The 14,255-nt window shown below is 39.6% G+C and overlaps 1 protein-coding gene across 5 annotated transcripts in view; it reads right to left on the bottom strand.

The window, feature by feature from the left end:
* Nucleotides 1–260: 260 nt before the first annotated feature.
* CRACD (capping protein inhibiting regulator of actin dynamics) overlaps nt 261–14,255 on the bottom strand; it is a 108,725-nt gene continuing 94,730 nt past the window's right edge. For all 5 annotated transcript variants that reach the window (XM_020584747.2, XM_020584746.2, XM_020584745.2 and 2 more), the window contains 5 exons: nt 13,146–13,328; nt 8,349–11,766; nt 7,138–7,328; nt 5,898–6,063; nt 261–3,074 (listed from right to left, as the gene is read on the bottom strand). In XM_020584747.2, the coding sequence (XP_020440336.2) occupies nt 2,914–3,074; nt 5,898–6,063; nt 7,138–7,328; nt 8,349–11,766; nt 13,146–13,328 (4,119 nt within the window). In that variant the 3' untranslated portion in view covers nt 261–2,913. The remainder of the gene's footprint in view (nt 3,075–5,897; nt 6,064–7,137; nt 7,329–8,348; nt 11,767–13,145; nt 13,329–14,255) is intronic.

The following is a 14,255-nucleotide window of genomic DNA, read 5'->3' on the forward strand; positions in this document are numbered from 1 at the left end:
GCACCTTAGAAGTAAGTACCAGGGGTCTTAGTAATGCAAATCAAGTACTTGCAGTGGCAAAAGTACACTTCACTGAGAGCATTCCCTGACTAAGAGTCTTGTAAAACAAATACAGTAGAAACTCTTATCTTACTTTCTCTCATGAACCATCTGCTTTGAATCCTATGGAGTACATAGTACATTTGTAGCACTGTGAAAATTCTATTTGTAAGGCAAACCTGAACTACATGTTTAGCAAAATGAGACACAGAGGACATATATCAATGATTAGATAATTTTGACCAGGTTATAGTTTAATAAGAATTAAAATGACAGTATAATAAACAATTGCACTTTAAAACATTTGAAAAAATTAAAAAAGTACACAACAAATACCCCACAATTATACATGTTGTTGTTTTTATACATTACTATATGAACATATAGGTTAATCATATATAACCTTGTCAAAAGAAATGGTATTTTGTGTTTGTATAAGTTACAAAAAATTGAGACAATATACTACATAGTGGTTTATTCAGTTCTTAAAACATTTTTGCTGTTTTAAACTGGGTAGTAATGTTTTAGATTTATTTTTACAGATTTCCAGTACTTTATCAGAAATGGCTGCAACAAAGCTAAAGCAAAGTAACACTTCACTTCATTGGTATTTAGTGCAAATCTTTGTTAATTTAACATGAAATGTCACTGTTGAACGTGTACACTTTAGAAATGTTTCCATCAAGTACTGTACATAATACAGTTTCCATTGTTACACTAGATACCTTTATGGTTGAAAAAAAACTCTGCTTTGAAGCTTTAGCTTAGGACCATATCCTTAATGAAAGTTCTATTCTATGTGCTATAAATGGATTGAATTGGAAAATTGCATCCTTATGTCATGCACAATAGCACCTAATTTTGCTATGCTTTTCAAAATACCAGTGTCTTTCATCCTGATTTACTTCACCTTCTCTGTTTTTCTACCTGGCTCCCCCTCCCAAGAAATAATTGTAAAGATGGATTTCAGGCAGTTTAGTTATTACAGATCCATACTTCAGGCAAACAAACTTGGAAAAAATGCAAATTTGACTGTAAGATGCACTAATTCCTGCTGCTAGCAGATTGAAAGTAATTACAGGGCCAATTCTATCTTCAGATATTGAAGGCATTAAGTTGGGGGTTTTTCCCAAGCAGCATTGTCTTATTTCTGCTTAAAACATATTAATTACTTATATTAATGGTAAAAAAAGTTACTTTAGAGATTCTGGTCTTAAATATGAAACTGAGCAAAACTAATGGCTTAAGACAAGAAAGCCCATCTTGCTGCTGCACATATACTCAATCTAACATCCATTTTGTTTGTGCTACTGTAACCATGATACTGAGCCCCTGTTTTCTGTTTGATGGGAAAGGCTGTACTTGACAATGACTTTTGCTGAAACTCCTTTTGGTTCTGGGAACAGGGTAAGCAACAGCTTTCATTCTGTTTCCTGTGTAGTTTAAAATGCTGTTTCTCATGCTGCTTACAGCAGTTTGGCTAAAACACTTCCATGAAGCATATGTTGTATCATTCTAGAATGATGTAATTTCTTTTCATGAAAATGTCTCCCTTTATGATGTTGTAGGCTTAAAGGTTCCTTTGAGCCTTATGGTTGTAAGAAGGAGACTTTGAAATTTTTTTAAAGTCTTGCTTGTAAAACAAACTCAGTTGATTTATTTAATAGGGTGACATTTTAAAATGCAGACCTAGTGATTTCTGTGGGATGTGGAAGATAGTGACGTTTTTATTACGTTTATGGACTTTATCCTTTTTTTGTAAGAGGGAGGGGTTGGACATTTCTGTTTTAGTTATGCGAAGTAATAAAGTGTTCAATTGCCACAGCAGATACCTGAGATGGGTAAGTAAACTTCTTTCTGAAGTGTTCTGGCTATACTGGTCAAAGTACAGGAAGTTATCTGAACTACCTGAAATTACATGTGGAGTAAAATTGGGAAGAATGCAGAGTTAAAACTCCTAAAACTCTCACTGACTTAGCTTTCAGTTCTCAGTTAACTTCAGTTCTGCCAGTCCTACTCCTGTGGGAACTTACTGAGACAAATTCTACAGCTGCATTCACACAGGTTTAATTCCAGTTTAAGTCCAGTCAACTGCTTTAAAGTTTTAATCCACAGTCACTGTCTCTATGCAGCATAAATATGGCCAAGCACAAACAGTGATGCACTTAGATGGCTAGAAGAAACAGTGAATCCCTGACTTAATAATATTTGTTTAAAAAATGGTGGCTTTTTAAGTAGGATTAATTGTTTTCTTCCTAGAAGTGAGGGTATATAGATGTAGTGTATTAATCCTGTGATGAAAGAAATTACCTCAGCATTTGGATGGTACCATCTATCTACTTATCATTTGCATGTGGAATGGTGTATCCTGAAGCTCTTCCTTAGGGAAAAAGCTTTCAAATAGCAGGCAGAACTGGCAGTTCATACAGTTCAATATGTTTAAATAAATTATGACTTAAGAGAAGGAAACATGCATCTTGCTTCAATTTCAACAATGAAGTTCTGAAAAAATTTCTGAGATCTCAGACATAGAGATCTAGAATTCCAGAACCGAATACCAACAGAATTTAAGAAGCTTCTGAACCCTTATTCTCTTCTGGCCCTTATGATACCTGCTAAAATTTACATCCAGTATCTGAGCACTCTTAAGTTTTTGAGAGAGTCTGGCTGTGAGATGTTTGCCATGACCTCCTTTAGCTATTTGTCAAAGCAATGGAATATATGACTTGAGTAGACTTTACAGTGAGCTAGAGCAAAATGGTAATCAGTTCCGTTTTCAGTCCTTCCTATACATGCATTTTCAGTTTTGTCATGTGTAAAAAGCAGAATAAATAAAGCAATTTATAGTCAGCAATGGAGATGTAACTTTACAGTTTACTTTATGATCTGTGGACAGTCACTCCAGGCTTTTGCTTTCCTCTTGGCTAACGCGAGCCAGGCTGGTTCTGTTGACACTGGGTTAGCATCAGGCGTAGAGAATCTCTTGGCCACCTCCTTTGTCACTGGGGTTGATGGAACAGAATCTGAAATTTCCACTTTTTTTATGGGATAGGGAGAGGGAAAAAAAACCCCAACATTAGTTGAATCCTGTGCTTTGTTGCAGGACTCTAGAGATTACACTTTTATATGAAGATATTCTGATCTAACACTAGATATTTATTGCCAACACTTTCAGTTAAATCTTACTGTATTTGCAAAATAATCAAATTAGGAGGAGCTGAGTTTCCTTTTTCAGAGGTGACTCCACGTGATCTAACTCACAAAAATAGGGACGAAATTTTCAGTCTCCGTGAGATCCAGAGAAAACATTTCCAGTTTGCCAGTCTTTCTCTTTAAATAAACTATTTTAATTACATCTGCCCCATAGAAAACAATGGGAAATAAAGCTAGGGTTTTTTTTTCTCTTTGCTAATGCAGCTGCTGCACACATGTAAACCAAATGTATTCACTAGTATTTAGATTCCCTCTTCAGAGAAGACGGTGGTCCTATAGCTTCCTGCCTCAGTTAACCCTGCCCAAGAGACTGTCCTTGAAAAGGAAGAAACCTGTTTTCATCACTAGCTGTTTGCCACATTTTCTTCAAAGTAGTATCTTGAAGACAAACAGCAGTTTCCATAAGAAAATGTGTTTAATAAACAAATGATTTCTAAGAAGCAACTTCACAAAGCAGAACTATGGAAGTATTGTAGAAGTCAAATGGGAAAATAAATTCTGAGACAGTGAATGCCCTTGAAGGCAACCTGAGTAGAAATGAGTTCTATCTGAAACATATGGAGTAACTCTAAAAATCTTAGTTACAAAACAACTCCTCACTCATTCCTCCCCCCCCCCCACTGGCATGTTTTCTATTTTAGGAGCCAAAATTCTTTTCTTGTTAAATGTTCAGATTCCCAATTACTTTTAGTTGCATTTCATTTTCAGGTTTTGAATGTGTGTAAAAGCTTTAAAATTGCATGGATGCCAAGAACGGTTCTATTTTTCTTTTTAGTGCATCTTTAATCATATATTTTTATCTGTAAGTAAATGAACAGTAGCAGCAGCAATTTCTGTAGATGGACACTTTGAAAAGCTAATTATTTCAAATGCTCTGGTAATTTGTGCTATTTTAAAGGTCACACACTCATCAGTTCCTGTTGCACAAGACGCAAGTGCAAGTTTGGTGGTTTTTAATGTCCTTAGAGGAGGACTCAGCAGATTTCCATTTTAAACATGTCCTAGGCTGGTCTTGTCTTAAACACTCTTCTAACTGTGGGAAGCCCAAATCAGTCTTATTACCCAAAAATACCTGTATATATGTGTAGTTGCTAATGGCTGCCTGGCTCCAAATGTCGTCAGTAATCACAGGGAAATCCAGTCACTATTTTGTAAGGGCCAATAGAGTTCTATGCTTTCACTTTAGGTAATTCGAATTTGGTAATTCCTCCTCAATTTCCTCCTGAACTGTCACTCTAGTGCAGACAGAATGACTTTGGATAATTGGGTTTTGGCCCTTTGATCTAATTTGGCATCATCTATTGTGATGAGGTTTGATTTCTGCTAGAATTTACCATGTACAGCGTAACAACACTGTGCTGAGTCTTTGGGGGTAGGGTTGCCATAGAGCCCCTTTAGAGTTTGACAGGCATGCTGTAAAGCATGAAAGTTTTGGGCAGTTTATGTAAGATCTTAGAATGGTTTGGGTTGGAAAGGATCTTTAAAGGTCATCTAGTCCAACCCAAGGTGTTCCAAGTGAAGTTCTCAGGGATGTCTGCTCTGGTGTGCAGCTGCAGTGTGAAGATCCAGCTGTTGAAGCAACTGAATATAGGCATGGTTGGGGGTGGGGGGGGGCGGGAAGTTCAGCTTCAGACAGTCTGTAATGCAGGAGTAGCACTGGTCTAGCCTTTAACAAATCAGTTGAGTCACCTCATTGCTTTCAATAGTTGCATTTCATAGTCCTTGGCATAGAGTGGTACTGAACAGATGCAGCTGATACTTGTATTTACTTTCAGAAATGCTATTTACTTGTGCAACTTTTTAAAAGGTTTCTTCAACACCTATCCACTCAAAAACCTTTTCCCAATGACTACTGTTAGCTAGAGAAATACAGGCAAGTCTGTATTTCAACAATCACCTTATACCAGCCCAAATGTTACGCCCTTTGGGGAAGTATTTATTTTAATTTGCCTGCCTTTTGAATATGGAATAGTTTCGGCTTAACTGAAGTGACAGATAAAGCAGTAGGTTCTGGTTCCAACCTCCCATACCAAATATTTGACTGGGAGGGAGAAGTCCTAAATTCAAAGTAACAGACTACCGTCAACTGAAGTTATTATTTTTTAAACATTTTTCAAATGAGAATGCTTATTTCCAATATTGGGGGGTGAATATTTCTCCTTGACAAACTGGGAGGTGTGACACAACATGTTTCATTTCCTGCACAAATGCACTTTGTAGAAGTTAAATATCATTCCCCCTCTGTGCTAACCCCCAACCTAAAGGCAAAACAGTACTGCAATTGCAATTTACAGTAAATCAGATCCCTCTAATGTGCATTAGTCATGTTCCAAAAATACTGTGGATATGGCTTGGGGAGACAGCCCAATTTTGCTAACTTGAACTGGGGCAATTCTAAGGAATTGCAGCAGTGTAACCTCAATAACCTAGGGAGCCTGGTAAAAATCTGTTAAAATTAGGTATTTCCATCATAAGGGGCAGCACATGAGATGGGAATAAGGTGTGTTATTCTGTGCAATGCATTTGTAATTCTAGCAGTAGTATATGAGGGGGGGAAAAAAACTCTCATTCACTTTCTCAAGAACATGCAATACCATTTCTGAAGTGCATTATTCCTAGAGTGAATCTGAATCTCTCAACCGTACCTGTCACAGATGTTGGAAGGGTGTTTGACTTTTTTAGATGCTCCCTTCTTTCTAGTCTTGACACAGCTGTCTCCATTTTCTTCTCTCCTTCTTGAGCTGTAGATTTCTGCAGTGTGCTTGTTTTGCTGCTGTTACTTTTATTATCTGACTGATTACTTACAGCAGCCTAGAACAGAGAAGGGAAACTGCTAAATGAGAAACAGTCTGTCATGTAATGGCTACAAATTAGAGATGACACACTTGATGCTTTCATTCATTACCTGTCCTTTCCTTAACCTTCATTTTTGGCAAGGGATCACAACACTGATACTTCTAAACCCAACACTTATTAAAGACTGTAAAAAACCCACCACAAAGTTAAATTTGTCACGTTGTCATTTCAGTCAAAATACTGACGAGTTTGAGCCAGCCCTCCCTGTTAAATACAGCACTGACACGTAGTGTGCATCTGTGGGCAACTTCACACCCACTGCTGTTTTCTTCCATCAGTTGTCTATGGCTCTGGTTAGGCATATATCCATCAGAAATTTGGGTCTCATAACAAACACCAAAATATATTTAGTTATCCACATAATACCCCTTTTTGCCATCTGTGATATCTATGTACAACATCCCTGTTTGTGCAGCATCGCTTTGGTGCTGTAAGTAGAAGTGCTTTCCTTACTAACAGCCATGGAGAATAAATAGCTATTTGGAGAACAGGAAAGAAGTGATTGAATTCAGTGCCTGCTTTAGGCATGTGGACATGATCATGACAATAATGATTGTTCATTTCTTCTGTTCATATGTGTTTTACCCAAATAGTATATGCTACAATAAAAATAAATTCAGACTTACTAATATTCACCTATAATTGCATATTTCAGCTGTTATTCCCCAAGCATTAAAGGTTAACATCTCACTTATTTAAGCTCTGAAAGAACCACGTTGCACACAATTTTTCTGTTCCATCACCTGCACAGTAGTTGTGCTTATGACTGTCATTAACTACCACCTGATATCATCAGAGTTTACACTAAAATTGCCAAACTGTCGCACAGTATTTTCTCCCGGAGGTCTGAGTTTTGCAAGAGGGAACTCCAGACTTTCAGAATACTTTTTACTTGCTGTCATTTTAGCTTTTATGAAGTCTTACAAACCAAACATTAAAAAAATACATACTCCCACATAATGAAATTAGCTAACAGTTATAATTATGGTGTCAGTTTTTCTAATGGGCAGGTTTCTAAAGATTGCTTACATTTTCTTTAGCCAGTTTTTCAGCTTGCTTTGCCTCTCTGGCTTGTCTTCTCTCTTCCCTCGTAGCTTGCTGCTCACGAAATCCCTTTTGCTTTTGCAGTGCTAATGTAATCCAAAGTGGTTGTGAAGTTTCCACTTTTTCCATCAATTTAGAGCCATCTAAAGAGTGTCTGCTCTGAAGAACAGGCTTTTCTGAAAGAAAACATGACAAGAATTGATTGAATAATGCAGATCTCTTGTCTTGAGAAAACCCCTACAACCTCTCTACCTTGTGAAAATGCTGGAGCTAAGCCCATTGAATGCCATGTCAGTCACAGACCTTTATGGACTGCACGACAAATCCTGAAACAGATTTTATGCCTCAGGAATAAGACCTAATTCAACACACTCAGATGTCCAAATGTATCTCTTTTTTTTTGTTCTGTTTTTTGGTTTGGTTTGGTTTTGGGTTTTTGTTTTGGTGAAGGAAAAAAAAAGGCAGCAGTTCCACTGAGATACTGGTTTACAAGTGTCCTGATGTTTGCAAAATTCAAGAATGAAAAAAAATTGGGATTTCCCAATGAAATGCTGAATTCCTGCCTCAGTCTTTTGAGTGTCCTTACTCTGAAAGGGTAATTTTCCCTCTTGTACAGAATACCATTTCAGGACACAGGGGCTTTCAACCCTCCTCTGAAGAGACATTATGGCTACTCTAAATGTTTTCATCACTGAAGACTGCCTCTGAAGCACAGACTGCTGTGCCCAGCTGTATTGCTTAAAGAATTTGCCCAGGATAAGGGGACCTAGATCTTAGTATTTTTAAGCTAGATAATATTCCTTTAAAAAGAGAAGCAACAGAATGTAGGTTTTTAAAATTACACTCTCTGCTCTGATGAAACCATTATACATGGACCAGAATCCATCACCTGACTAACTAGAGGCAGAAGTAATATCTCTGCCAAGGAAAACACGCGCACACACACACACACACACACTTCTGTTACCTCCTTGAAATTAACTTTCTTAAGTAGGTTGCACTGGTCACACTGAATTTGTGGGCTTCTGAATTAAACTGTGGGCATGGGAATTCACACTCATTCAGACAACCCTAAGCAAAGTAGCAGTCCTCCACAAATAACATGCCAGGTAAAAATCATAGCTTAAGACCAAATGTCTTCCTCTGGATCTCCAGAAATGCAGATAATAGCTAAATTTGCTTTGAAAGATACATACCTTTCTTCAATGGCTCAGGCTTTTTGTCACTTTTTTCTCTCCATGGAATACTTAGAGATGGGAAAAATGACTTCTTTTCTTTGACTTCTTCCTCTTCATTTTTGTAGTCATTGGATGGTATGGGTTGGGCTGCATTTGCTCTGTCTTCTTTTCTCCAGCCACCATCTGATTCAGCTTTAACCACCCTTTGCCCCAACACTTCAGATAGGTTTGATCTGTTCATTTTAGAGAGAGGAGACGATGGTGGGGTCTGGCTGGTGGGCTTTGGAGCTAAGGCAGGTTTCTGTGGGACCAGTGACTTGCATGCTGGTTTCTCATGAGCAGTGAGAGCACTCTGGCCGGTGGCTGGTGGGACCACTGGTGGTGAAACCTCCACGACAGTAACTGAAGAGTCTTTTAAATTACCAGAAATGTTTGCTCTCCCCATGCCAGGAGAGGTACTTTCTTGTGAAGTGAAAACAGAGGATTCTTTCTCACCTTCTGCTGAGGTGAGTGGGTCAGGCACACCATCAAAACTGTCTCCTGCACTGTATCTTTTCTTTTTCTTTTGCTCTGCCTGTTGATCATAATGAAAACGTAAAGAATAGTTTGTCCTTCGTAACTTTATTCCAAAAGGAGAAACATTTTCTTCTCCATTTGATGGTGGTTTATCTGCTTTTTTTGTGCTGTTATTTTGCTGATTTTCCAGGGCATTGGGAAGTTCTGGCTGGGGTAATTCCTTACCCATAGAATGTGGAAAACTTGGAACAAGGAAAGATGGAAGATCTTTTGCAAATTTACAGCCTTCGGTGTTGTCTGTCACTTCACTATGGGTTTCCATTTTCTCCTTGGGCTTTTCAGATAAGTTATCCTTAAAAGTGGAGACCACGTCCTCCTTTGAATCAGCAGATGAGCCAGTGGTTCTCCCCACAGCCACTGTTTCATTGCCTTTTGCCACATTTACATTCTCAGCATCTGAACTGGTTTTTGAAACGTCTGAAAATTTCTGCCATGCTGGTGTAATCGAGAACTTTGCATTTGCGGAGAGGGTTTTCCTCAAGTTACCATGGGGAGCACCGCGTCCTCGGGCTGTCCAGTCATCACTGTGCCTGCAGACGCTTACCCGGTCTCTCTCATTGTATTTGTTGTTTTCTGCGTTCTTTAGGATTCTGGAGCGGATAGAGGCCCACTCAGCCAGTACAGCCTGGTTGTTCAGTGCCTCTTGTGCATGTTTCATTTTACTGCTGCTGGGTTTGGGATCCTGTTTTTTTCTCTCAGGCTTCTCTGGAGAGGGAACGTCCACATTTTTCCTCTCTTCTGTTAAGCCAAGTAATGATTTGCAAGCCGTGTCCTTAATCTGGTTCAGGTTCACTGCTGTGCCACACAGCTGTGCTCCAGTAACCAATATAGCTGTGTGGGGTACACACACAGATGATGGGAGGGAATGAGAGCCCTTACTGGTAGTGTGCACCCTGCAGTCTTTGACAGATGGAGAAGAGAGTCCTGCTCCTTTGATGGGCATGACAGGACTCAGATTTACTTTCTGAAATATGATCTGTTTATCTCCAGAAGACACTTGAAATGTGAAGGGTCTGGATGCCGTCTGTCTTTCATCTACTTCTTGCCACCGAAGTTCTTCCCCTATGCGTTTTTGCTCCTGAGCCTCAACTTCTCTCTTCAGTTTCTGGGCTTGCAGTTCTTCCGATGTTTTATTCCCTTTTTCTGGCTGTTTGACTTTTTGGGAACTTAATCCTTCTTGGAGCTTCTCCTCTGCTGGATGCCTATCAGCCCCTCCAGCAGAACACAACTGATCTTTTTCCTGTGGCTGTTCCAAGGAGTTTTCTTGTTTTGGCGGAAGATTTTGTCCTTCTGTGTCTACCTTCTGCTCTTTCAGCTTGTTCCATTCACGTCCATTTTGTTCCTTTTGCTGCTTCATTTCATCTAGTAGTACATACTCTGAACTTTCCATGTGCATTTGTTTTGTGAGCTTGTGTTTCCGCTGCTCTTCCCGTTTCTTTTTCTTATCCGTCACTTGCTGGGGTTGTTCCTTCTCTGTCCTTTCTTTCTCCTTCAAATGCTGTCTTTGTTCCTCCTGTTTCTTCTCTTGTTTGTGGCTCTCAGGTTCTTTCTCCTGTTTCAGTTTTATTTCAACTTCTTGAAGCTCTTTCTCTTCTAGCTCTTGTCCCTGTATTTCTTCCTTATTTTGTTTCTTGAGTTCTTTTTGCTCCTCCAGCCAGTTTCTTTCTTCTTCCTTTTGACTGTCTTTTTCAGTCCTATCTTGCCTTAATTGTTCCAGTGCTAGCCTCTGCTGCTTCTCCAGCTCTTGCCTCTGTTTCTCCTCCAAATCCTTGTGCTTCTGCTCTTCCCATTCCTGATGCTTCTCCTCCTCCAATTCCTGACATCTCTGCTCTTCCTGTTCTTGGTGCTTCTGCTCCTCCAGCTCTTGTCTCTGTTGCTCTTCCTGTTCCTGGTGCTTCTCTTCCTGCTTTAGTCTCTGCTGTTCCTCCCATTCCTGGTGCTTCTCTTCCTCCTGCTTTAGTCTCTGCTGTTCCTCCCATTGCTGGTGCTTCTCTTCCTCCTGCTTTAGTCTCTGCTGTTCCTCCCATTGCTGGTGCCACTGCTCATCCAGCTCTCGTCTCTTTTGCTCCTCTTGTTCCTTGAGCTTTTGTACCTCCAACTCCCGTCTCTGTTGCTCCTCCTGTTCCTTGAGCTTCTGCTCCTCCAACTCCCATCTCTGTTGCTCCTCCTGTTCCTTGAGCTTCTGCTCCTCCAACTCCCGTCTCTGTTGCTCCTCCTGTTCCTTGAGCTTCTGCACCTCCAGCTCTCGTCTCTGTTGCTCCTCCTGTTCCTTGAGCTTCTGCACCTCCAGCTCTCGTCTCTGTTGCTCCTCCTGTTCCTTGAGCTTCTGCACCTCCAGCTCTCGTCTCTGCTGTTCCTCCCCTTCCCACTGCCTCTTCTCCAGATCTTGTCTTTGTTGTTCCTCCAACTCCTTCTGCCTCTGCTTCTCCAGCTCCTGGTACCTCTGCTCCTCCAGCTCTTGCCTTTTTTCAGCCTTCATGAGTCTTCTTTTCTCTTTATGGCATGTTTGCTCTTCTATTTTCAAAGATGTCTCTCCTTCAAGGAGGTACTGCCTCCTCTCTTCTTCACGATGTCTTTTTTCCTGTTCTTTCCACATCTCCTCAAGTTCTTGGCACCTTTTTTCTTCCATTTCTCTTTGTTCTTCCATTTCTACAATCTGTCTTATCCTTTCGGCTTCAAGGATACCCCAGTGATCTTCAATTCTTTTTTCCTCTGCCAGCTGAAGCTGCTTCTGTTCATCTCTCTCCCGGATTAGCTTGTCTGCTGTGAAGCGTCCAATATAACCTGGGTATATGTCCTCATACAGCTGAGTTTCTAGGTCCTCTGGCTCAAATTCTGTTATTGTTAAACTTTGTGATCCCTAAAATTGGAGACAAGTTTGGAGTTACTGAATATTGCTTGTTCGTTTGTTATCCTTTACAGTGAACAAAGAGTTGCAAACGCAAAAGAAAAATATTTCAAGCAGTGATTTAGATGAGCCAGCACACCCACCCCAGTTTATGGATTACATCATCATAGATCCTATGTCTCTCATCTATTCGGATGATAGCCTTTAAAAGAAAGAAAACATCCCAAGAGTGACAGTATTATAACGCCAAATATTGAATCACCCTTTGGTGTACATTGAGACCTGACATTTCAAATTTGCAGAAGCCCAAGGAACAGAGCATAAGTTTCATATGCCCATTCTTCTTCTACTACTTAGAACTCCGTCCTTTAAGCCTGAAATAATTAACACCTGCTTAGGGGCATTGTTTTGCCAGCTCTTTCATGGCAAATCTAACTGTTACTTGCAGAGACAGAGCTGTTGCCTGCAGAAAAAAGCTCTGCAATGCTAGCCAGGAAAGAAGACTGCTCAGGGAAACACACTTTGTTTTCTTTTCACAAATCCTGAGCCAGGATATATTTGTCATTATCTGTGCTGAGACTCCAGTGCTATGGTAGGAGCCGTGGGAACATGCATGGACAGCAAACCCAGAGCTTCCCAGGAATACTGCTCTGTTCTGTACCTGAAGAATGCTTCCCTTGGGGAAAACAGCTCAGCTATTGTCCTGTCTAGCTATCATTTGTTGAGCCATCATTTGGCTCCAGTCAACCATTCTGTATAAACAAGAGGTTTAAATTTAATTTCTTCATTGCAAGAGTGATAAATGCAAGTACAGTGGTGCAGAAGAAAGGGCAGTGGCCTCTCCTGAGCCCTATGTAGCTGAATGGTCTTGTCCCATTTACAAGAACTAATAAGATGTCAGGATAAAAACCAAAACAGATGTGCAGTAAGTGTACAAAGACAGAACTTTATGTTTCTCTCTATAGCTGCAAAAGCTACATTACTTAAGTCTTATTCCTTCTTATAAGGCAAAGATATCATCCCTGCCCAATTTAGAGAATCTGATTTTTTCCCAACCTAATTTTGCACCATCTGATTGCCTATATCAGAGCAGCAGCACATATCTTCAGGCCTTTATGACCTAAAGTTTTTACTAGAAAAACTAGAATCAGAAAGCTCTCCCAATGTAAAATCCCAGTGGAAGTACTTTAGTTTTAAGTAGTATTTGTCTCAATTGGCAATATTAATACTTCTTTGTATCTTCTCTCCAGCTAGGGTTTCAGATAAATAACAGTGTTAATCACATCTTAAGTCCTCTGTCTATAGATCCTGGTACACTCAGTTATGGTTATTTTGTACCCAGTTTCAAAAGTAATCACCCTCCTCTTGCTGTTTGGCCAGTGATTTAATACCTTTGTCAATCTCTTGTGCTGTCTTGACATCCTCTGCTTTTTTGGCTTCACTGACAGTTTGTGCTTAGCTGCACTGTTGTCTAGACGAGCAACAGCCTGGGGAACTGAATCCAAATTGATTGTTTCAATTGTGCCAGAACAGGAAAACTGTCTTTTTGGCCGAGATGATTTGACTGGAGTGACCTGTTTGTATCATAAACACAAGAAACCATTCTTAAACTATTTGTTCCATTAAATAAATAAATAAATAAATTATGCGCGCACACACACACGTCTTTGCAGTTTTGAATTCAAAGGAATTATTAGCAGAAAATATTTGAAACCCTGGCTTTCCAGTATACAAATCACAAATTTTGGACATGAAAGTTACAGCACTAATATTTTCCCATTTTCTGTACTACACATTTTTATAGTTTTCACGTAAAAATTACTTAAACCATTCTATTGAAGTTTTTTCACGTTTTAGCTCCACTCTGAACTTGTTGGGAATGGGAAAGACACAGGCAGGGTTTTAAGCAACTGAGACATTTTAAAGTTTGCTTAATGTGAAAAAGGATCTACATCTTTAAATAATTTAGATTATACACTTTAGGCAGAAGCAAATCAGATTGACTTATCTAAGCATCGTAATAGAACAGCTACAGAGCTGTACTATCTGCATGGGAGATGACTGCAACATTGGATCTCAGACTGGCACAGTGCCTGTGGACAACCTTCCCTCCAGAGTCATGTGGAGTTGTCCAAGACAGCGCCAAACAGCAAAACACTGAAGTAAGACAACACTGGCTTTGATGGCGCTTTATTTCTCGTGCCCTTCAAATGCTTCGGTTCAGAAAGTGCAAATATAAGCAAAGTGATTCAGTGAGACTCCTTTTGTGAATCAATAGTGGAACTGTATGTCTAGGCTTGTAAGAATGAGGCTATCCTCCCAAGACTTGCATTTGGCATAATACGAATGAAAAAAGAAGACAGGAAAAAAAAAAAAGGAGAAAACATCTTCTGTAAGGAAAGAAAATCACATACATTGTTTTCAAGACAGCTCTGTAATCTTCTGAGGTTAAACATATGCTAATCAGGGAACCAATTACTTAAAAGCTGAAGGAACGCTTT

The sequence above is a fragment of the Corvus cornix genome, chromosome 4 (assembly GCF_000738735.6).
Source record: "Corvus cornix cornix isolate S_Up_H32 chromosome 4, ASM73873v5, whole genome shotgun sequence".
NCBI classification, from domain to species: domain Eukaryota; kingdom Metazoa; phylum Chordata; class Aves; order Passeriformes; family Corvidae; genus Corvus; species Corvus cornix.